We start from the raw sequence: 22780 nt of genomic DNA on the forward strand, positions 1-22780 counted from the left end.
TTAGGCTGTTACACAAAAACAGGGCATGGGCCAAAGTCGGCCTTTGGATTATAGCTTGCTGACCCCTGTTCTAAATAGCAGTTAGGTGCCAAGCTTAGCTCTCAGAAGCAAGATTAACCCATAATGGGTTTAAGATGCCAAAAGAGATAATATACTTTAAATTGCTTTGTAAACCATAGTGTCTCTACCAATGTGAAGAATTATTAGACAGTTCTGCAGTGTTTAGCATGCGGGTAATTTTTTTTAAAATAAAAACTGTTAACACTGAATAAAAAAGGTTTATAGATCTTGAATTGCATGATTTAGCAAAGAATCTGATAGAATTCTCAAGTGATCTACAAGGCAGCACAGGTAGATGACACTGTGTTATATACAATCCTACCTTTTTTGTCAGCATAACACAAACACACATTGACTCAAAACTGGTTAGTGTGGTATGAGAGTTCACTGGACAAGTGGCCCCCTCCATCAAAAAACAGAGTGGATCACTGAATTTTTACCTCCTATGCACATCAAAAAGGCTTTTTTTGTGCCTGTTCACAGTCACATGCACTGACCTAACCCTTGAATTCTCTGTGAATTGCACCTGCTAGAACCTACAAAGGTGGAGAAGGCACAGAGTAGAATAGAGTGGATGCTGGAGAGTCATTTGGTGACTACCTATATTAGGAGCCTTATTTATTCTATTATTATTATTTTTTAATGTTTATTTTTGAGAGACAGAGAGAGCACATGTATACACGTGCAAGCAGGGGAAGGGCAGAGAGAAAGGAAGACAGAACCCCAAGCAAGTTCTGCACAGCTGTCAGCACAGAGCCTGATGCGGGGCTCAAACTCACAAACTGTGAGATCATGTTCTGAGTCGAAATCAAAAGTCGGACGTTTAACTGACTGAGCCACCCCAGGCGCCCAGGAGCCTTATTTTAACAACAAAAAAACCCTGTCATATTTCATTGAGCTTTAATCCTTATGACTTGCTTCTTCTTTGTCAAAGAGGTAGAACCTACCTTAATAATTTCATATCATGACTACAATTTTATTTTCTTATAAAATAAATACAGATATATAAGTGATGAATCACTAAATTCTGCACCTGAAACCAATTTTGTCATACATGTTAATTAACTAGAACTTAAATAAAAACTTGAAAAGAAGGAAAAAGAAAAGAAATGCAGAGATTTTCCTGAAGTATCTGGGCTGGAATCAGGAAAGAAGGTGGAAGACCAAGGACACTTGAGAGGATCATGTGTGAGAAAGGGGTTGGCCTTCTGATTGTACACACAGGCAGGGAAGGCAGCTCATGTGCAATCCCAGAAGGGAAGGCCAGGTGGAAGGAAGATGTTGCCCTAGGCATGTGGCTTAATGTCACCTGGGTTTTTAAGGTAGGACACTTTGTGATATCTCTCTTAGCAAAATATCCTATAACTTGCTAACAGGAGTCCTTTAAAAAAATTCTGGAGGCACATGGGTGGCTCAGTCAGTTAAGCATCCAACACTTGATCTCAGCTCAGGTCTTAATTTCAGGGCCGTGAGTTCAAGCCCTGTGTTGGGCTCCATGCTGGGTATGAAGTCTACTTACTAAAAACAAAAAACAAAAAAACTGTAACTAAAACAAAACAGAGGTCATCCACACATTGTATTTTAAGGACCCCTTGGTTCCCTTGAGTCTGCTTGTCCAGGCAGGTAAGCCAGAGAGGGTGTCAGTAATAACAGGCACAATAAAAATATTACCTAAATTTGTAGACCACTGAAGAGTTTAGAAAATACCTTCCCAAGCATTATCCTTGGAACAACAAAGGGTGGGAACTTGGAGATGGATAAAATGACTTGCCGTAGGTCACAAAGCTAGCACAGGGCAGAGCAGAAAACAGCACTTGAAGTTTTTGAGGCCAAAGTCAGTGTTCTCCACATCTCCCATGCTATTTCCCAGGAGGTTCCACAGAGATCTGGAATGGGCATTTCTACTCTCATTCCTTCCCCTGTTCTTCATTTAGTGGCTGGATTCCCATGAACATCATTCTAAGTGTCCTACACTTACTAAGCACATGAAATTGCTGACCTGTCAAATAAACCAGCATGGTTTGCTGGGCATCTGTATCTGCAAGGGGGAGGCAGCAGAGCCATGCTGGGAAGGGAGCCAACTCTGGGGCCAGACTGGATGGGTTGAAATCCTCCATGTATGGCTGACCAGCTGTGTGAGCTTGAGCATGTTACTTAACCTCTGATCAATGTATGAAAAAGCATGTACCCTCGTGCCAAGGACAGGAAAGAAGTTCAGTAACTGATACAGATTTCATTACTGAGTCTTCACCTGCCTTCTTTGGGACTCTATCACAAAAAGGAAACTACCAACAAGAGGTTGATTTGTATCTTTAGCTCCATTTTCTTCTTTCCAAAGAAAAAAGTCACAAATACATAAAAAGCATGAATACCATGTATATGCATGCTCATGGGTTTGGCTAATGAGACTTTCTGGTTGTGAACAGCCTCCACATGCTGAAATAATCCATGCCAGCCCTTAAGCCAAGCTACAATTTAAAGATTTAATAAATGCCACACATCCTCTAATCTATTCCTATAAGAGATTGACAAGCATCAGTATTTCTTGTGGAAGTTACCGTTCAGGAAAGCTGGGGCAAGTGGGCTGAAAGCCAAAATTACCTAAACAGCTTGAATAACTGGAATTTATCTCCAGGCTAGTGAAATGAAAAGAAACAGTTATCAAGGGCTCCCCCTACAGGCACCAAAAAGCAAAGGCTAAAATTTGAGGCCGATACAGAGTACTGTACCTCCTTCTTCTGGAAAAGTTCCCACAATGAAAAGGAATGTAAGACTTACTTCAAACTATTTCTCTTTATGAGGGATGGAAGTTCATGACTTAGAGATCCAAATTGCCTCACAACAGGACACTGAAAATACATACCTAGAGACAAAAGCTCACATGGGGGATTCAAAGATTGGGAGTGGGGAGAGGCTTAACATCATGTTAAATGAGAAAGAGCTGAAGGAAACGGGGGGGGGGGGGGGGGGGGGGCTCAGCAGAGAGACAGGACTGAGGGGTAGGGAGCTAGAATAATATCTGACAGGCTAACACAAGGGCACTATCAGCCACATGTTATGTGGCCCCGCTACATAACAGTGATTATCAGGGAACAGACTTTATCTCATAGAAAGGAAGAGTATTTTAATAATGAGCACTATCATACATAATGAACTACAAAGAGCAGGGGTGAAGGATCATCACTGAGGGGTTTAAGTGGGGGCTTAAAGGCCAAACACTGGGAATACTGAAGAGACTGGTAAGTGGGCAGAGAACTAACCTGGATTATATTTAGGATTTTAGTTCCAAAATCCTGAGAATGTATATTAAAATCTCAAACAACTGAACAGTCCTGTTGCTAGAAGGCTGGTTGTTATCATCCTCAGACTATTTTTTCAATATTAAATATCAACATTTTGTGCTTCGAGCCCTGATTTAGTCTCAAAATAATTTTAAGAGAAAAGGCATCAAAATCGAAATAAAAGATAGATTATACCAATGTCAACTTCCTAGTTTTAACATTATACTACAGTTTATGTAAGATGTTACCATGGGAAGCAGCTAGGTGAAGAGTACACATGGCCTCTACACTATTTTTGCAACTTCCTGTGAATCTGTAATTATCTCAAAATAAAGAGACTTTAAAAATCAAGTTAAAGATACTTCCCCAAGAGGTTCTAAGTAACCTCAAAGGCAATCCAGTTTGGTTCAAGAGTGCAGTGTCATCAGCCACAAATGACTCTGTGCAAGTATCTACAGGCAGCAGGACTCATTTCAAAACCATGACCAATCAGCTATTAAGATTTACAGTTGTGGGGCACCTGGGTGGCTTAGTTGGTTAAGTGTCCGACTTCGGCCCAGGTCATGATCTCACAGTTCATGAGTTCGAGCCCTGCATCGGGCTCTGTGCTGGCAGCTCAGAGCCTGGAGCCTACTTCAGATTCTGTGTCTCCCTCTCTCTCTGCCCCTTCCCCACTCATGCTCTGTCTCTCTGTGTCTCTCAAAAATGAATAAACGTTAAAAAAAAATTAAAGAAAAAAGATTTACAGTTGTGATTAGGAAAGCCTGTCATGTTGACAGGTATCTAATTTGGTTATGCTGATCATAAATCTTCAGTTATCTGGGATCACATCAGTAAAATCACCTATAGGCAATACATTCTTACAACTGCTTCCTACATGGTACTACACAGGAACCATGAACAGACTTAATTACTATATTTATCTAACTGTAATAAAATAATGTGGTTACGTCTTCTTCCTCCCCTAACTATGACTTGCAACAAGAACTGCATCTTGTTTTTATCTCCTTTTATCACCAAAACCTAACCCACAGTAGCTTTTCAGTAAATACTCACACAATAAGTAAGAAATAACCCGGTAATTAAGTTATTTTCTTGGACCTCTGGAGTGACTTTCTTTTCTGATACAAAGACATCCAGAGAAACTTCAGAGTCTCTATTTTGGAATCAGGATTAAATATATGCATACTACATACATATATATGTGTATGGGCCAAAGTCTCTGATATACAGGGGTTTAATCTCTAAAAATCTTTATAACCACTTGTGTTCGATCTGTTACTTTCTTGTTTTTTTTTAAATTTTTTTTAATGTTTATTTATTTTTGAGAGAGAGAGAGAGAGAGAGAGAGCGAGCACAAGCAAGGGAGGAGCAGAGAGAGAGGGAGACACAGAATCCGAAACAGGCTCCAGGCTCCAAGCTGTCAGCACAGAGCCCGATGCGGGGCTCAAACTCACAAACTGTGAGATCATGACCTGAGCTGAAGCCGGACACTCAACCAACTGGGCCACCCAGGTGCCCCAGATCTGTTAGTTTCTTAAAACAATGTTAACTCAGTTTGATTTAAAATAAAATAGAGGGGTCAAGCTATTCCCGACAAGAAAACCAGTATGAATTGTTGAACAGATCCCCTTAGCTTGTAAGTTCCTGCTAGAATGCTCTCCGCCCAGTTTTACCAAGCGCCAAGAATAATCAGCTTCTTTCAGAAATCGATGAGACATCAACACCTTTGGATTCCTCAACATTAACCAACTGAAAAGCATATGGCAATTTCTCTAAATGTTACATCTCTCACTTTATTAAAATATAGGTTTTTCAAATAAATATTTTGAACAACCCAAATCAATCAAAGCAATAAGATCACAAAGTGTTGCTTCTTTTTGCAAAGGCGGCACATCGTTAGCTTATACAGATAATCCAACAGCCCCATCCAAAGTCAATTAGGCTGTTTAAAACACACGATAGAGGCTACTTACGATCCCAGAGACACCAAGGACTCTGTAGGGTCAGTCATTTGAATAGGCTCCGAAGCTGGCTTGATCCTTAGAACCTCTGCAAAGCCATCACCAAACCAGCAAGTGACATGCGCTATGTCTACAGTAAAGTAGAAAAGGCGATCCTGGCAGAGCTTCCGTCGATATACAGACCGAGGGTCAGCTGACAGCACAGCCTCAATGGCGTGCCTTGCTTCCTCTGCTGATTGAAAATATTTAAATGAAGACTGACTGCCATCTGCAATGAGAAGTATACAACTTAATGCTGAAAGTCATGCAAGTCAAATTTCATTACAGTGAACTTTAATGTGGAGTTTGGTTGGTTCCTTGATGATCGCGTAAAATGAACTGGGTTTGCCAATCTATTCAGTCATTACACAGAATGTCACTTTCAAGTAGTATTTACTATCATTAGATTAAACTTATGCATGCCCCCAATTTTCATGTGCTAAACAAAATCTTCTATCTAATCTCAACACAGACTTTAATTCAATTCCTTGTCATTTTCTTCTCAGAAAGGAAGCATGGTCAGGGAAATGCATTCACAGTCCCAGCATTCTCAGAAAGCCACAAGAAAGAGGACTAAACCCACATATACCCAGAGCTCCAGCTATAGGTAAGAGAAGGTGCCTCAGATAGTTGGTGTCACACCCCTACTTAAAATAACACCACAGGGGCGACTGGGTAGCTCAGTCGGTTGAGTGTCCAACTTCGGCTCAGGTCATGATCTCACAGTTCGCGAGTCTGAGCCCACACTGGGCTCGCTGCTGTCAGTGCAGAGCCCACTTTGGATCCTCTGTCCCCCCCTCTCTGCCCCGTCCTGCTTGCACTCTCTCTCTCAAAAATAAACATAAAAAAAAAAAAGTAACACCACATTCCCTAAGGAACAAGGACATGACAAAACAGATACGCTGAGAAAGCTGAACACCATCATGAGGGAATAAGCCACCCCATGCCACCCAGGTTTATATTTCAGGTAAAAAGATGTTTAACCCTGTTAAGTAGCAGACTTCCTACACTTATATAATTGTGGATGTATTATAATTTTTTTTTTTTTAATTTTTTTTCAACGTTTTTTATTTATTTTTGGGACAGAGAGAGACAGAGCTTGAACGGGGGAGGGGCAGAGAGAGAGGGAGACACAGAATCGGAAACAGGCTCCAGGCTCCGAGCCATCAGCCCAGAGCCCGACGCGGGGCTCGAACTCACGGACCGCGAGATCGTGACCTGGCTGAAGTCCGACGCTTAACCGACTGCGCCACCCAGGCGCCCCTGTATTATAATTTTTAAAAATACAGTATGTACAAAACTTAAATAAAAAATTAACTGTGACTTAACTTTTTTTTTTTTAATGTTCATTTATTTTTCAGACAGAGAAGGAGACAGAGCACGAGTAAGGAGGGGCAGAGAAAGAGGGAGACACAGAATCTGAAGCAGGCTCCAGGCTCCAAGCTTTCAGCACAGAGCCCGACGTGGGACTTGAACTCACACACCGCGAGATCATGACCTGAGCCAAAGTCGGATGCTTAACCGACTCAGCCATCCAGGAGCCCCAACTGTGACTTAACTTTTAATAGTTACAACATAACATACATCCAAATGAAGGCCGGGCCCTTCCAGGAAGGTATGTGATTTAAACAGTGTTGTCCCTATTCAAAATATCATCTGGAGTGGTGGTAGATCTTTATTCTTCTGAAAGTAAATTCAATTTTTAGACAACAGCCAAAAATCACTCTGGGCTATATCCAATAAGTAAGTTTGTAAGTAAAGCCATGAAGTTCAATTTTTGGTCAAAAACGAAGGACCAACCGATTCAAATGCTGATCACATAGAATCCTTTAAAAAAACAAAGACAAAAACAAAAAAAAAAAAAACAAGGACCAATTATGCAGTGCTAATATTCCTTTATTGCATGGCTCATAAAAGGACTCCAAGGCCACTCAAAAAAGAGGAGCTTTAAAAACATCACACTCTTTAGCAACAGTGTAACTGGTAAAAGCTCCAGGCCTTTGGTTGTTCACCTGGCACCTCACTTTTCTGCCTACTAAACCTTCCAAGTTTAGCTCAAATACTTTTTCCTCCAGGAAGCCTTCCCAGATTTCCTCTCTGCTCTCCAAGTCACAATCCTTCTCTGCCTCATGTGCCCACAACACTCCGTTCCAGCACCAATCCCCATGTCCGCCCCCCACCAACACACACAACACGCTGCCATTCAATATCTTTTCTCTTTTCTAGACTATAAACTTCCTGAGGTCATTTCTTATTTCTGTATTGGCTCCAAATTCTGTTCTAAATCAGTCCTTATTTAAAAATTTTTTTTCAACGTTTTTATTTATTTTTGGGACAGAGAGAGACAGAGCATGAACGGTGGAGGGGCAGAGAGAGAGGGAGACACAGAATCGGAAACTGGCTCCAGGCTCTGAGCCATCAGCCCAGAGCCTGACGCGGGGCTTGAACTCACGGACCGCGAGATCGTGACCTGGCTGAAGTCGGAGGCTTAACCGACTGCGCCACCCAGGCACCCCAATCAGTCCTTATTTTAAAGTTACATTTCATAATTTCTCTTTTTAATGATTTTTTTAAATCAATAAGGCATACTGTAATCTCTCAGACACATAGCACTAGAGTTTGAAAAAGATAAAACTTTCCACAGTAGGAAGCATTCACTGATAACCGCAGGCGGAAGGGTAAGTATAAATACAAAGTATCTTCCAGGCAACACTGCTTTCTTTGTTCTATCACAAAATCCTTTTAAACTTACCTTCCTCCTCCCATCAACTGTATACAATGATGAAACAACTTTCATAAACAGAAATTTTTTTTAAGTTTTTTATTCATTTATTTGAGAGAGAGTAAGCATGAGAAGGGCAGAGAAAGAGAGAGAGACAGAGAGAGACAGAGAGAGACAGAGAGAGAGAGAGAGAGACAGAGAGAGAGAGAATCCCAAGCAGGCTCTGCACTCATGAGATCATGACCCAAGTCGAAATCAAGAGGTGGATGCTTAACTGACTGAGCCACCCAGGTGCCCCATAAACAGAACTTCTTAAATACAGAGGTCAATTTAAAAATTAAATGCTTTGTTTAAACACAAAGCATTAGGGAAGAACGAGAAACACATCCTGGAGTGGCGGATGAAATCAGACACACTCTTGGCAACTTAACTGGCTACTTCTTACTGGAATCACTGCAGCTACCTCTTAACAGCCCCTTCCTTCACTCTAGATTGCTGCTCGGGATCTGCTGTGGACAGGGGAAACCAGATTACAATGTTTGTTAAAAACCATGTGGTAAAGTAAACATGCTCCAAATAAAAGCCCTGTGGCCCCTCTTCTACAGTGAAAGGTATGTCTTTAGGGCTAGGACTTTATGGTGACAATAACTGTGCTAAGAGACCCTTTACCTCTTACTCTTGGGCTCTGTGCCACCTGATGGAATAAGATGGGATATTTCTCTAGTCAGACAGTAAAACAGATGAAAAAATGTAATTGACATAAGTATAGAACAAGCATAATTTAGCTTCTGAATGCTGTTTGAAAACCCCAGGAACTACTGTAACAGACTTAAATCTGTTTTATGAGATGAGGCAACAGCCATTCTCAGAAACATTTCACTGAGTTTTGGGACTCACTGTACTGAACAACATGGCTGAATGGAAGTCGTCAGATGGTGGTGTTGCCCAAATATTATTTTATACTCCTGCATTTCTTACGGCCAGTCATCCTGACAAATATGCTGTATGACTGCCCTCAGAAATACCAAATTTGACTAAAGCTCTCATTCAGAAATAAGAAACAGAAAGTACCTGGTACACCTCCTGAACTGAGGTGCTCAAGATCCATCTCTGCGTGAGGAGTAAACCGCACTTCCAAGGTGGCCACAGGGGCCTCTCTCACCCACGCAGGGACCACGCTGCAGTGGGCTGCATCAGCCCTCCTGGGACGGCCGTGAAGGACCACAGGCTGGACCTCTGTACTACTTCCTTGTGCAATCACTGCTTCTTTCCCTCTCCTTTGCCTCCTTTCTGTACCTTCCTCTGAGAAGCTCTTCTCCAGGAAATATGGGCCGATTTGCTCTTCTGCCACACTTGGACTCTGATCACTTCTGGATTTGACACCCAAATCTCCCACTATCTCCCTGTGCTTAGGGGAGTTTCGCCAGATTTGTGTTGAGCTGTCACGTTTCATATAGTTTTCTCCTGAAGTTCTGTCTTCGGCACATTTAAGTTTCTCCTCAGTGTGACCATAGTGTTGTGGTTCATCATATCTTGAGAGCTGTTGCTGGTCACAGCTGTCAGTCTTGCCACCGGACCGGGGCATGTTTGGGTGCTTATATTGGTTATTCTGTAAATTAAAGTCCTGTAAACGTTCAATCAAATTTTTTGGTGAGTCATACTCAGCTATGTAGGGCTTTATGTCTAGGACAGGTGTGCCATGAATCATGTCAATTCCAGAAAGGTATATGGCTCCACCTATAATGTGAAAAATACCTCATCTTAGAAATAATAACAATGAAGAATAGTGCAAACAATTATAAACTAACAGCATCCTTTTATGTCTCACCAAGCTTACTCACAATTCTCTTACACGCCAGGCTCTCTGATACCTGGTATCAAAACACCGTTTTCATTCTACCTGGAAACCCATCCTCTTCTTTACTTGTCAAACTCCTGCATGTTCTTTAAGGCTCTTAATATAACATCTCTTCTACAAAGCCTTTCTGGCTCTCTCTCTCTCAAAAAAGGAATAAATGTTAAGAAAAAAAAATTTTTTTTTAAACATGACCAACACAGGAAACTGATTTCTACAACATGCTCACTGTGAATGAGCCTGGAACTTTGGAATGAGGACTTTGGATTTCCTAGGTGATGGATTATGCCTAACAACGTCTGCAGAAGGAGGAAAGGCATTGTAACATGGGTAAAAATTCATGGGATTTAGTCAGACAACCACTTGACTGAATGCTATTAGGAAAATTATCAAACATCAAAGAGCCTCAGTTCCTTCATCCATGGAAGTAAGACTGCTACCCTATCAAGCCCAAAGAGACACTGAACATACGTGAACCCTCTTTACAAACTGTCAAGCACCACATAAATACTAGAAGTCACCATAACACTTATTTGTTAAGAATGTCTAGGGGCGCCTGGGTGGTGCAGTCGGTTAAGCGTCGGACTTCAGCCAGGTCATGATCTCGCGGTCCGTGAGTTCGAGCCCCGCGTCGGGCTCTGGGCTGATGGCTCGGAGCCCGGAGCCTGTTTCCGATTCTGTGTCTCCCTCTCTCTGCCCCTCCCCCGTTCATGCTCTGTCTCTCTCTGTCCCAAAAATAAATAAAAAATGTTGAAAAAAAAGTTTTTTTTAAGAATGTCTACAGTGTTATTGTATTTGCCTTTTACATTTCTCATTTGATCTCCCTGTTAGAATTTTAAGTTCTTCTGCAGTGCAGGGATTTTTTATCTGATTTGTTTACCACTATACCTCAGCACCTAGAACAATGCCTGGCACGTTTACAGTGCTCAGAAAATATGTGTGGGTTACATGAATGATCATAAAATGTTCCAGTACTACTACCCAAGCTGTTTAGCCATCACAAACTGATAAAGCTCAAGGTGAACTGGCTACAGAATTTTCCTGGAAAACCTCCCTAAGGCCCAGCTGAATACAATCCAGGGGAGGAAGTTCAAGTTCTGGGATAAAACAAACAAAATAACTGATCTTACCTATTTAGTACTAAGCAGCCTGAAAACTACTCTTAGAACTTTTGTCTCATAAGATCCTAAAAAATACTATGGAGTTCCAGAGAGGGCAGGTCCTGCTCCTGAGCCCATTTTACAAACAAGCAAGCTAAGGCCTGGAATGGTCTTCTGATTCCCAGTATACCTATTTCATCTTTTGCCCAACAAATGTGCTTATTAGGTCAGAGCGATTCAAGAACAGGATGCTTTACTGACAAACAAAACAAAGATACAAACCAAAACTCAAAAATACAGAGAATAGATTGGTGGCTTCCAGAGAGAAGAGGGTGGGGAGATGGGTGAAATGGCTGAAATGGACCAAGAGGTACAAACTTCCAACTGTAAAATAAATGAGTCATGGGGATGTGATGTATAGCACAGTGACTACAATCAATAATACTGTCTCATGTATTTGAAAGTTGTTGAGAGTAAATCTTGGAAAATTCACATCATAAGAAAAAAAACTTTTGTAACTCTGTATGGTGATAAATGGTTACTAGACTTATTACGATGATGATTTCACAATGCATATAAATATTGAATTATATAGTACACTTGAAACTAACATATCATTTATACTTTAATAAGAAAAAGAAAAAAGAAAGGGATGCTTCCAAAAAATGTATGGTCCATTAACTAGGCTATATATGAACACACAGTTAAGACTAATCTGATATTCTACACAGGTACTTCCACTAAATATTATAGTGAGATTCATCACAGATCCTTTGCCACACATCAGAGTTAACAGCTGTGCTACAGCCATGATGCACGTCCAGTTCCTCAAAGGTGCAAGGAAGAAATAATACAACACCACCCTGTGTGTTTACCATATCTCCACGTACAACCAGTTACTGTGTATTAATTCTGAAAGTGACCAATTATTTTTGAATTATTTTGTATTTATTGTACTCCAAGTCAAAGAAAATTTGGTTACTAATGTAAAGATTATGAAATCTTTCATTATTTTAAAATAACTTAATAGCTTCTGACATATGTGATGATATAATCAGACTCTGAGCATCCTATGAGCACTGATTTCTAAGTGTAACATTCCTTGAGTCATTTCATTTTCTTCAACGTCTGATAGTTCTCAGGGGTTCGCACCATTGGTAATCATCTGAGTAACAGGCAGTGGTGAATACTACACTGGCTTTAGAAGACTTCTTTTGGGTAAGGATAAAAAGATAAAAGTAGAAAGGAAATGTTTTACCTTCTACCTTTTCCAGCTTGGCCAGAGTCAATCCTATTGCATTGGGACGATGAGGGCTCCTTGTGGAGAAAACTCCAGTCTTTGCACCATTCAGCCTAGGAGGCTGCACTTTTGCCTTATAGCTCAAATGACCATTTTTGTGAAAAACAAATAAAATCCTATTGAAAATAAACCAAACCACTGAGTAAGAAAAGAACACAAGTTAATGTATCATAATGATTTGAGGGGAACAATCTTTAATCCCACAAATTAGAACTGAAACAATGCTTTTAATGATATTAAAATGTAAGCAATGAGGGGGAAAATACCATTCTGATTCCCTGAAGGGAGGCAGAGTTTTATTTCCATATCCTTTAATCTAACACCATTACTGGCATATGGTAGGAACTTAGCAAATGTTTGTCAAGTGCCGAAATGAGCAAAATTTACGAAGTAAATGCCTTCTGTTTGCCAGGCAGTATGCTAGACAATTTTATACTCATTTAATTCTCTTAACAAGTGTAAGATTTGTAATTTATCCCCATTGAGAATGAGGAAATTGTGGGGTGTTTAGGTGGCTCAGTTGGTTAAGCATCCGACTTCGGCTCAGGTCATGATCTCACGGTTCATGGGTTCAAGCCTGCATTGTGCTCTGTGCAGACAGCTCAGAGCCTGGAGTCTGCTTCAGATTCTGTGTCTCCCTCCCTCTCTGCCCTTCCCCTGCTCATGCTCTGTCTCTCTCTCTCTCTCTCTAAAATAAATATAAAAAAAAAAAAAGTGTGTCTTTAAAAAAAAAAAAGAATGAGGAAAATGAGGCTCAGAAATGTTAAATAACTTGACTAGGCGCTCCTAAACAAAACACAAAAGAAGGAAGCCAAGAAGAGAAACAACAGATTTGAATTCATTAAATTTATGACTACACAGTGTCATCTCAGGAGAAAATGTCTGCTACCTGTATAATGGATGATGAGGTAATATTTGTGGTATATAAACTGTTCCTACATATCACAAAGAAAAGGACAACTCATAAGAAATTAAGCCAAGAACATGAATAGACAATTCACAAAAGACTAAAAAATAGCAACCATATGAAAAGATGTTGAACCTAATAATTTAGAAATTGAACTGAAAAATAAAATACTGTTTTTCCCTGTCAGGCAAAAATGTAAAAAAAAAAAACTGATAACATATAGTGTCAGCAAGAACGCAGAGAAAAGGTCATTTTTATACATCTTTGAAACATAAATTAAGCTTACTAAAGTGCAATTTGGCAGTAGCTCTCCAAAGTTATAAATATGCACCCCCTCTAGCTCGATATCCATTTCTGATACCCTATTTGTAAAAAATACCCAAGTGTCGGGGCGCCTGGGTGGCTCAGTCGGTTAAGCGTCCGACTTCGGCTCAGGTCATGATCTCACAGTTCGTGAGTTCAAGCCCTGTGTCGGGCTCTGTGCTGACAACTCGGAGCCTGGAGCCTGCTTCACATTCTGCGTCTTCCTCTCTCTCTGCCCCTTCCCTGCTCATGCTGTGTCTCTCTCTGTCTCAAAAATAAACATTAAAAAAAAAATACCCAAGTGTCAAGAATTGTGTCTAAGAAGGTTTGTTACAGCATTACTGTAATACCAAAATAACTATCCATTAGCAAGAGAATGGTCAAATCATGGTATACCCATATTTTCCAAAAGCAGACAGCCATCAAAGCAAAAAGGATAAATCTCTATGTACTGTCATGATATATACTGTTAAGTGAAGAAAACATATTCCATTGTTTAAAACAAACACCCACTCCCAATGTGTATGTATATGCTTCTATGTGTATTAAAAAAGGAAAACAAAAAGCCTGGTAGGATATACACCAAGCTGTTAACAACAATAATCTCTGAAGAGTGTAAAGGGGTGAGGACAAGAGAGGAGAAAAATAGGAGGGATACAGAAAAATCTCTTTATATAGATCCAGACCCATTTTTTTTATATCAGTAAATGTTTTTAACTTAATTAGTTTAACCAAGATCCTACAAACTAGGTCAGACATTCATGTTTTTACTCTACCCACATCTCCAAATTAACGTGAAATATAAACTATTTCAGAATAAATATCTAATTTTAGGTCTTCACTTTAAAATTAGACCAAGCCATACTGGTGATGCTGGAGTGAGGAAGAATGGACAGAGACAGAATTCCAAGTGACAATCAGTAACACTAGTATAACACAGGTCCTAATATAGGTAACACTTTATTATTTAAAGTATCCAGATTTCTAAAGCTCTTTTGTCTTTAGGAAGAATAGACTTAATTCTTCATGGGTCTAGAGTAGAGTCATGCAAACTTTTTCTGTAAAGGGTCAAACAGTAAATATTTGAGGGTTTGCAGGCCAACCAGTCTCTGTTGTAACTATTCAACTCTGCCGCTAAACCACAAAAGCAGCTACACACAATACATAAATGAATAGGAGTGGCTGTGTTCCCATAAACATATTTACAAAGATAGGAGGTAGATGTATTTGGTCCATGGGCTGTAGCTTGCTGACCCCTGGTCCAGAAGACAATAGGTACCCACAGGCAGAATCAAGAAGGTCTGCAGATTTCAGCTCGACAGAAGGCATTTATTATAGTTAGAACCAACTGCAAATGGAACATGCCCCCTCAGTGGATTCCAAGCTTCCATGAGGTTGCTCAAGATATACAGACAATCACGTGTGAGAACATGGTACATGAATTCCATGCAATAGGAAGGATGGTCTGGATGGCAGACTCCAAGATTGCCTTCAACTGGAGTACTTTACTCAAGGGCAAGTTCTGGCCCAAAGAACCACTTCTAATTATAAAACAACTTACCAAACATGAGAAAACTGTTCTAAGCCCATCAAGGAATGTTCAGGATTATTAAAGATGCTCTTCCGAATTCTCAAACAAGCTCGCGAATGGCTACAAACAGATGGCTGCCTTGGAGTACCATTCTTGGCTGAGAAACAGGATTCCAAGTAGCCAACTGGCTCAGTTAAAAGATTCCCTACAGAAGAAAATCAGGTAAGAAATCATTAGTCAAAATGTCAAATAAAGATGTAGGAAAACATGTTTTCTTTAATGCACTGATTTCATAGTTTTAACATCTACCAAGTGTTATGCAACTATTAAAAATGATTCATATAGTATCATGAATATATATAAATAGCCTCATTATTACATACACATTATTATATCCCTTTGGATGATGAGCCAGAAAGAGTACACGTCTAAGAAAAGAAAGACAGGGAGCATTTTTAGATGTTCTACTATGACCATAAATCAAATTCTATGTTACCATTTTCTAAGGCATGTGACTTTGGTCAGGGCTAAAACGGTATTTACTATAGAGGGAATAACACACACACAAAGTTAAATGAGAACTGTCATAGCACATGTAGGGAACAAGCTAGTTTGCTTGGCTGGAGTATGAAAGATAAGGCAAAGAATAATTAAAGATAAGGAGACAGAGGTTGTATACAGATATCCTCATGCTTTTCAAAAGTCTGCATTAAGCCACTGCACATTTACAAAAGACCTACATTAGTACCTGTTTTTGCTAATCAAAAGAAATCCAATGCTTATTTTTACCAAAAAAGGCAAAAATTGAAAACACTGTTCAGTATCTGTTTTGCAGACAGCTGTTATAGATGCAGGGTGCACCTCAAGGTGTGAGATCGGCCCCACCCAGGTCCTTCCCCAGGAAGCATCTCAGCATCAAGACACTAGATTTTTGAACTTTGTCTGTGAGCATCTGTGGTTTATCTTGTTTTGTGCATCCACTAGCAAGATGTGTCCTCAGGTAACAGAAAAGCCTAAGAGAGATTATTTTTTGCATTGAGGAATGCTCAAAATATTTTCCATATAAATTAATGGTAACTACTTTGCATTATGCCATTTCAGCTTATGAAACATTTTGTAGGGATGCTCTACTTTTGGATAGTGGGGAAAACATGTCCAAATAGGGATGCATTCAATTAAAAACAGAACATACGAAACAAAGTTGTTTAAGCAATAAAGGGAGTACATGGGATCATACTACTAAAATGTCTAGACACAGGGTAGATTTCAGATTAGGCTTGTCCAGTAGCTCTCTGCCCCTTTAGAATGTAAGCTCCCTGTGGGCAGGAGTTTTTCTGTTTTGTTTACTGCAATGTTCACTGTCTATATTGCATGCATGGGGGTAGATACTCAAAAAATTCATGTTACATGGAAAAAAGCATTAAGTCTAACCTGATTAAAATGGGAATTGAAAAAGTGAAAGAACATAATCCCATTTATGAAAGTTTGTTTATACATTCACCTAAATACGTACACGTATGCTGAGAAAACTATTTGGAAGGATATTCACCAAAATGTTAACATTTTGGTAAATGGATGTGATAACATATAAAATGGATAGTGAGATTTTTGGATTATTTTTATATTTGACTTTGTAATTTGTAAAATATTTGAACTTTTTATAATAATTAGAAACCCTTTTCTTTTCCTAAGTGGCAACTCCTTTCAAAAGAAGGAAACCCAGGGGCGCCTGGGTGGCTCAGTCGGTTAAGCGTCCGACTTCAGCTCAGGTCATGATCTCACGGTCCGTGAATTCAAGCCCCGCGTCGGGCTCTGGGCTGACGGCTCAGAGCCTGGAGCCTGCTTCCGATTCTGTGTCTCCCTCTCTCTCTGCCCCTCCCCCGTTCATGCTCTGTCTCTCTCTGTCTCAAAAATAAATAAACGTTAAAAAAAAAATTTAAAAAAAAAGAAGGAAATCTGGCTAGCCAGTATCAATATAGGTTTAAAGTCCAAGGTATCCACAACTAATTTACAAATAACTTTTTTTTTCTTTACATTTCATGAAAGCTTTACTAACTTCTTTTAAGAGATGATATAAAGACACTCTAGACCATCATTTTATTTCCAGCTTCCATTACCAGCATAGGTGGTGAGATTATAGGCCTGGTAGTGTCCTGCACAGCACCCTTCTTTACTTTTCACTTATAAAAACTATATTATTGGCTACATATAAAATATTATATGTAACACATATATATTAGAGCATCATATTATGAAATCTTGTGTACTCACCACGCATCCCAAGAACTAGAGTTTTACCAACAAATTGTTATCTTTTAATGTTGTCTCTCTCCTAGGGCACACCCATCCTTCCCGCTGAGATAAACAGGTGCCTGAATGGGGTCTTTGTCACTCACTTCTTTTTCTAATGTAGTTTTTTAAATATAATTTTATCACATGCATATGCATGCCTACATAATTTTTATTTTGTCTTTGAACTCTATAAAAACTGGTATTAAACTACATGTTATCTTCTCAGGCTTGCTTTTTCTCTCTCAATATTAGGATTCTAAGATACTTCCATACTGCGTATGTTTTTGAGGACTTTAAATATTTTTCCAATATGTTTACAGGCCTTCTTTTGTTTATCCTTATCCATGTTCCTGTGGAATAAAGACAGTAAATACTTTAAAGATGAAGAAACTGAGGCCAAACAAGTCTCTAGTGTTCCATTAAAATGTCATAAAGAAAAATGGCCAAAAAAACAGCCCTAACCTAGTAAGTTGGGATCCCTGTGTCCTGTTTTCATTTAACAAACACTTTCCAGGTGTATACAATTGCCAGACACTGAGCTAAGTTTGGGTAAAAGAAACAACAAGAACTCTTATCATAGTGGAATTAACAGTTGTGAAGAATCTCACAATACTTCAATATCGTGGAAAAAATATTTAAAGCACCTAGTATAACACCAAGTGCTCAGCAAAGAGTGTTTTTCAAAGCTCTTACTTAGGCCTTTCCCTCATTTTAACAGTAATTACAATTGTATTAACTGTGTAATAAGAGAAAAACCAACAGTTATTAATGCAGAGTTTTTGTACACAAGGTAATTCTGGTCTTCTTGACCTCTTGCTTGGACTGTTAAATTACCCTTACTATATAATTCATGTCCCCCACGCAGGTCCCTCTCCCTGTTAAAATACACTACACCAATCCTCTAGACTCTGTTCCTTAATTTTATGCTACCCCCCTTTTTTTTTTAGGTTTATTTATTTATTTTGAGAGAGAGCACAGGGGAGTTGGGAGGGGCAGAGAGAGGGAGAGAGAGAGAATTCCAAGCAGGCTCAATACTGTCAGGGCAGAGCCCATTGGGGGGCTCCAATTCACCAACCATGAGATCATGACCTGAGCCAAAATCAAGAGTCGGAAGCTACACCAATGGAGCTACTCTTGGCGCCCCGCTATCCTCTAACTTTAAATTTTCCACTTTTCACCATTAAGAGACTTTCTATTTCTTACACTGGTATTTAAGGTTCTCTACAATCCTGAATCCAAACAACGGTTCCCACCCACCCCCGCCCCCCATCCATCCAATATTTCAGACTTACAGCTCCCCAATCCCATGCTATGTAGACCTCTGAGCCCTGCTCCTTCCTGTCAAAATATAAGCCTGCAATCTGGCACTGTGCAACAACTTTTTAAAATGAGCACAACCTCTGACCAAGTAGAAGTACTTTTAGCAAATTTAATCTAAGTTAAACATTTATAACACACACAAAGATTTTAGTTTTAACAATTTTCTTCAGAACAATGAAAACTGGCAGTACCCTAAACGCCCAGCAATAGCGAACTGGTTAGAACACATCTCTAAAGAAAAATAATGTACAATCCCTTAAAATTATTAATGGTCACAGATTTATATGAAACTTGTTTTAGAAAGAAGTTACAAAACAATGGGGTCACATATCAATTCATTTTTCTAGCGTGCATGCACTGAAAGCAGTATGGTAGGTTGACGCCAAGATATTAACAGTGGTTTTCTCTGGATGATGGTGGACTTTGACTTTCTTCCATTTGCTTCTAATTTCTAAAAGTAATATTCTGCTATGATGAAGGGAAAATAAACCCATGCCCATCTTTCCAGGCCCACTTTAAAAAGATTTCCCGTCTCTCCGCCCCAGAACTTTCCCACATCTCCCTCCTCACTTCCTACAGCACAGGAGGCCTCTCTCTTGGGGCATTTATTAGTTCCTAACGCGCGTTAACACCAACGTTCACATCCTATCTCTCCCACAGGCGCAAGAACCCCCTGAGAGAAAGGCCGTTACACTGCACGTGGCTGTTCCGGCCATCACGCCTAAACCAAGCCAACCACAGCTACCCAGAACAGATGACATCATCCCGCTCGCCTCAGCAAAATCACGTGGTCGCTGGTGCACGTGATCCGTGGCTTCGCGGTAAGTACAATGACGCACTTCGATTCAAGTTCTCACATTTTACGTCCCTCTCTGCACTGAAGTCGGAGGCCTGCGCCTAGGCCTCTTTTGGGTGCGGAACCGCCGGTCTCTTAGAAGTTACCTGTTTCCAAAGCCGGCTTCACGCACCCGCACGGGGTCGCTGTGGCCTCAGGCCCTGTCTCCTCCAAGACGCGCATGGCTACTTTTCACTGAGGTGCCGACCCAACTCGGCAGACTTTCCGCTTCCTGTGTCCGAACTTGGTGCCTGCGCAGAAGCCGCGCTGGCGAGGTGGTGCGGACTCAGGGCCTGGCGCATGCGCGGAGAGGGAGGCGCGCTCACTGCGGGTGGCGCTGGCGGCCCCTGTTAAGGTTACGGTTGGAGCGCTGAAGCCATTACCCGGCCTCTGTTCCTTTCCCGGGTCCCGGCCTCCGTTGACTTTAGCGGATCCGCTGCGATTCCCCGCCAGTCAGCGAGTCCGCGTTCCATTGCTTGCCAGTGGGGACATTCGATGACGATTTATGCACTAAGATGTCTCTCTCGAATTTTTAAAGAAAAAGGATGGATATATGCAGTTACCACATTAGCATAATTATCGGATGTTGGGAAATGTTAGAAATTCTTGCGTGGTAGGAATACACAGATGATTATTTATACTTATGTATATTCCATTTTTCCACAGTAAAAACGATGTATTGTCAGCAAGGAACCCCAAGTAAACCTTATTTAAAGTCTAATGGATGGGGAGCCTCACACTGGAATAGGGGGTAAGTGGGGAGTTTTTTGTGTGCTCCATACTTTGCGGGAATTGAAGCGAGAATGAAATTGAGGGTCAATATGCCATGTACATAGAAGAGATTGTAATCTTTGTTTCTGGACAGCTCTGAAAAGGGCCAAATAGAATCGTATTTTCATCCCATGCGATGACCAGTTATCCTTGTAACGATACTATCCTTTTACCTACTTACTTGTAACGTCATCTCTCACCTATATCAAGTTTCTCTTTATATGTAATTCTGTATATGGGCTTTTTATCCTGTTTGTGGTGGGGAGAATAAATGGCTTGCAATATAAAATATTCAAAAGCATGCAAATCCACAGATTTTAAACGCACAACCATGAAAAGCTGTCGCTAAACCTTTTTATTTGTTATGGAGTAATAGATCACTAGCAGAAAATAACCAGCAGGAGCCAGAGATTGACAGAGAAGGTTGTGGTTGAAAACACACACACGCACACACACACTTTAAAATTGATCACATTCATAAATATTCTTCTGTCGTCTGTCCATGAAAATTTGGAAAAGAATGCCATTTATCTGTTTCCAGGGGAAATGCTGTTAATCTGTGTGTCTGCAGAAACAAGTTTGAGAACAATTAAGCTATATACACTCTGTGAAACTGGCACCGTAATAGCTGTGTTTGCCACTAGATGGTGGTGTTGAAAGTGATAGTATTGCTTAATTTGTGGACAGACTAGTGTGGAAATGTATTTGCCCTCCTGACCTTAGATATCATTATCTAATGATAATCACGAAAAAAAATGCATTACCAAGTGTGACAAGTACTGAGATGCCAAGCAGATTTGGAGACACTGATGTAGATTGCCACATCTAAATTTCAAAGGTAAAATTTTTTGTTCTGGAAAATAGGAATTTAAATATGTAACACTTTTATTATATGATTTGAGGTTTTTATTATCCTTTCTAGAGTTACATAAGATTATTTGTAATTTATAAGGCAACCTTCTGGGGCGCCTAGGTGGCCCAGTTGGTTAAACACCTGGTTCACGATTTTGGCTGAGGTCATGATCACAAGGTTTGTGAGTTCGAGCCCTCTGTCGGGCTCTAAACGGACAGTACGGAGTCTGCTTGGGATTCTCTCTCCCTCTCTGCCCCTCCCCACTCAAAATAAATAAATAAAAATAAAAACTTTATAAGGCAATCTTTTCTTTGGAGGTAAAATCTAGGAATCTGCCTTTAAAAAAACTAAATGCTGGGGCTCCTGGGTGGCTCCATTAGTTAAGCGTCTGACTTCAGCTCAGGTCATGATCTCATGGTTCGTGAGTTCAAGCCCCTCATTGGGCTCTGTGCTGACAGCTTGGAGCCTGGAGCCTGCTTCAGATTCTGTGATTCCCTCTATCTCTGCCCCTCACCCGCTTGTACTCTGTCTCTGTCTCTCTCAAAAATAAGTAAAAACGTTAAAAAAAATTAAAAAAAAAACACTAAATGCTTCTAATACAGGTGGTCATGAGCCTACAGTTACAGAACACTTCCCCTTGCAATGGTTCTTAATCTTTCACTTGGATGAAGGATCCCTGAAAAACAATTAAAGCTTTGGGACTTCTCATGAGATCATTTTAGATTTAGTAGCATGTGTTTCATGGATTTTTAAGAACCACCATTGTACCTACCATGAGAGGAGGGTAGTACAAAGTGGGCTTAGATGGTTCCAAAACTTTTGATTCTGTGACCTCAACGTTTTAAGCCAAGAAGAAAACTGGAAAATGTTTAGATGCACACTGGTGTTTGAATAAGAATAGTGAGAAAGCAGAGATTGTGTGTATACAGGGAGTGGGGTGAGAGGGCAAGCAGAAAGGGTCCTAAAAGGTAAAAAGAGAAGATCCCTCTTCTTCTAACGTTCTATATTCTTCATTCCATCTACTTTGTCATCTGTTTCACCTTTATGCCCCTGTGCATGGCACATATGCAAATCTCTTATGGTTCCTCTTTAATGCAACACTATTAGAACATGAAACTTCCATTTACCCTTTTCTAACTAATGTTGACCCACTCTGGCAGATGAAATTGAGACCAGATTTTCTAAGATTAGACCCAGCATGAAAAGTACTGAGGAAGTTAGATGTTACTTTAGGTGAGTACCCAGCCTGTCTGAGGTTATTCCCTCATCTATAAAACTGGAATGATAATCACTGCCCTGCCAATTTCATACACTCTTGAGCAAATCAGTGTATATCAAAGTATAAATTCTGAAGTGCCATCCAGATATAAAGGACTATTATATGGTTATTCTGCCCTCAATATGTCACTTGAGTAATATAATGGAGTATGAGTAATCATTGTATGATGCATACACCCCAAGAGGAAAAAAATGTAATGTTTGTGGGGGAATGTGTGCAAACAGGAAGGAAAGAGCATTGTACCCTCCCCATACACTAGTGGTCCTCAACTGTAGCTGCACAAGGTTCACCTGGAGAGCTTTTTAAATATTCTAAATGCAATGTCATATCTGAGATTGGATCCTGAAGCCAAAAAAGGACATTAGCAC

The 22780-nt window shown here is 40.2% G+C and overlaps 1 protein-coding gene across 1 annotated transcript; it reads right to left on the reverse strand.

Annotated features, from left to right (window-relative positions):
* Positions 1–5117: 5117 nt before the first annotated feature.
* Positions 5118–21528, reverse strand: TRMO (tRNA methyltransferase O). Its single transcript, XM_030294316.1, has 5 exons — positions 19617–21528; positions 15093–15267; positions 12280–12437; positions 9138–9803; positions 5118–5573 (listed from the first exon to the last, which is right to left on the reverse strand). The coding sequence occupies exons 1-5, from the start codon at positions 19690–19692 to the stop codon at positions 5314–5316; spliced, it is 1335 nt and encodes a 444-aa protein (XP_030150176.1). The 5' UTR covers positions 19693–21528; the 3' UTR covers positions 5118–5313.
* Between the last annotated feature and the right edge of the window lie 1252 nt (positions 21529–22780).

Source organism: Lynx canadensis, chromosome D4 (assembly GCF_007474595.2).
Source record: "Lynx canadensis isolate LIC74 chromosome D4, mLynCan4.pri.v2, whole genome shotgun sequence".
Lineage (NCBI taxonomy): Eukaryota > Metazoa > Chordata > Mammalia > Carnivora > Felidae > Lynx > Lynx canadensis.

Excerpts from the sequence above, each read along its gene's own strand:
- TRMO (XM_030294316.1), bottom strand. The coding sequence starts at position 19,692 with ATGCGCGTCTTGGAGGAGACAGGGCCTGAGGCCACAGCGACCCCGTGC. Across the intron at positions 15,268-19,616 it reads GAAGCCGGCTTTGGAAACAG|GGAATCTTTTAACTGAGCCA; the intron begins GTAACTTCTAAG and ends TTTCTTCTGTAG. Across the intron at positions 9,804-12,279 it reads CAAGCTGGAAAAGGTAGAAG|GTGGAGCCATATACCTTTCT; the intron begins GTAAAACATTTC and ends TTCACATTATAG.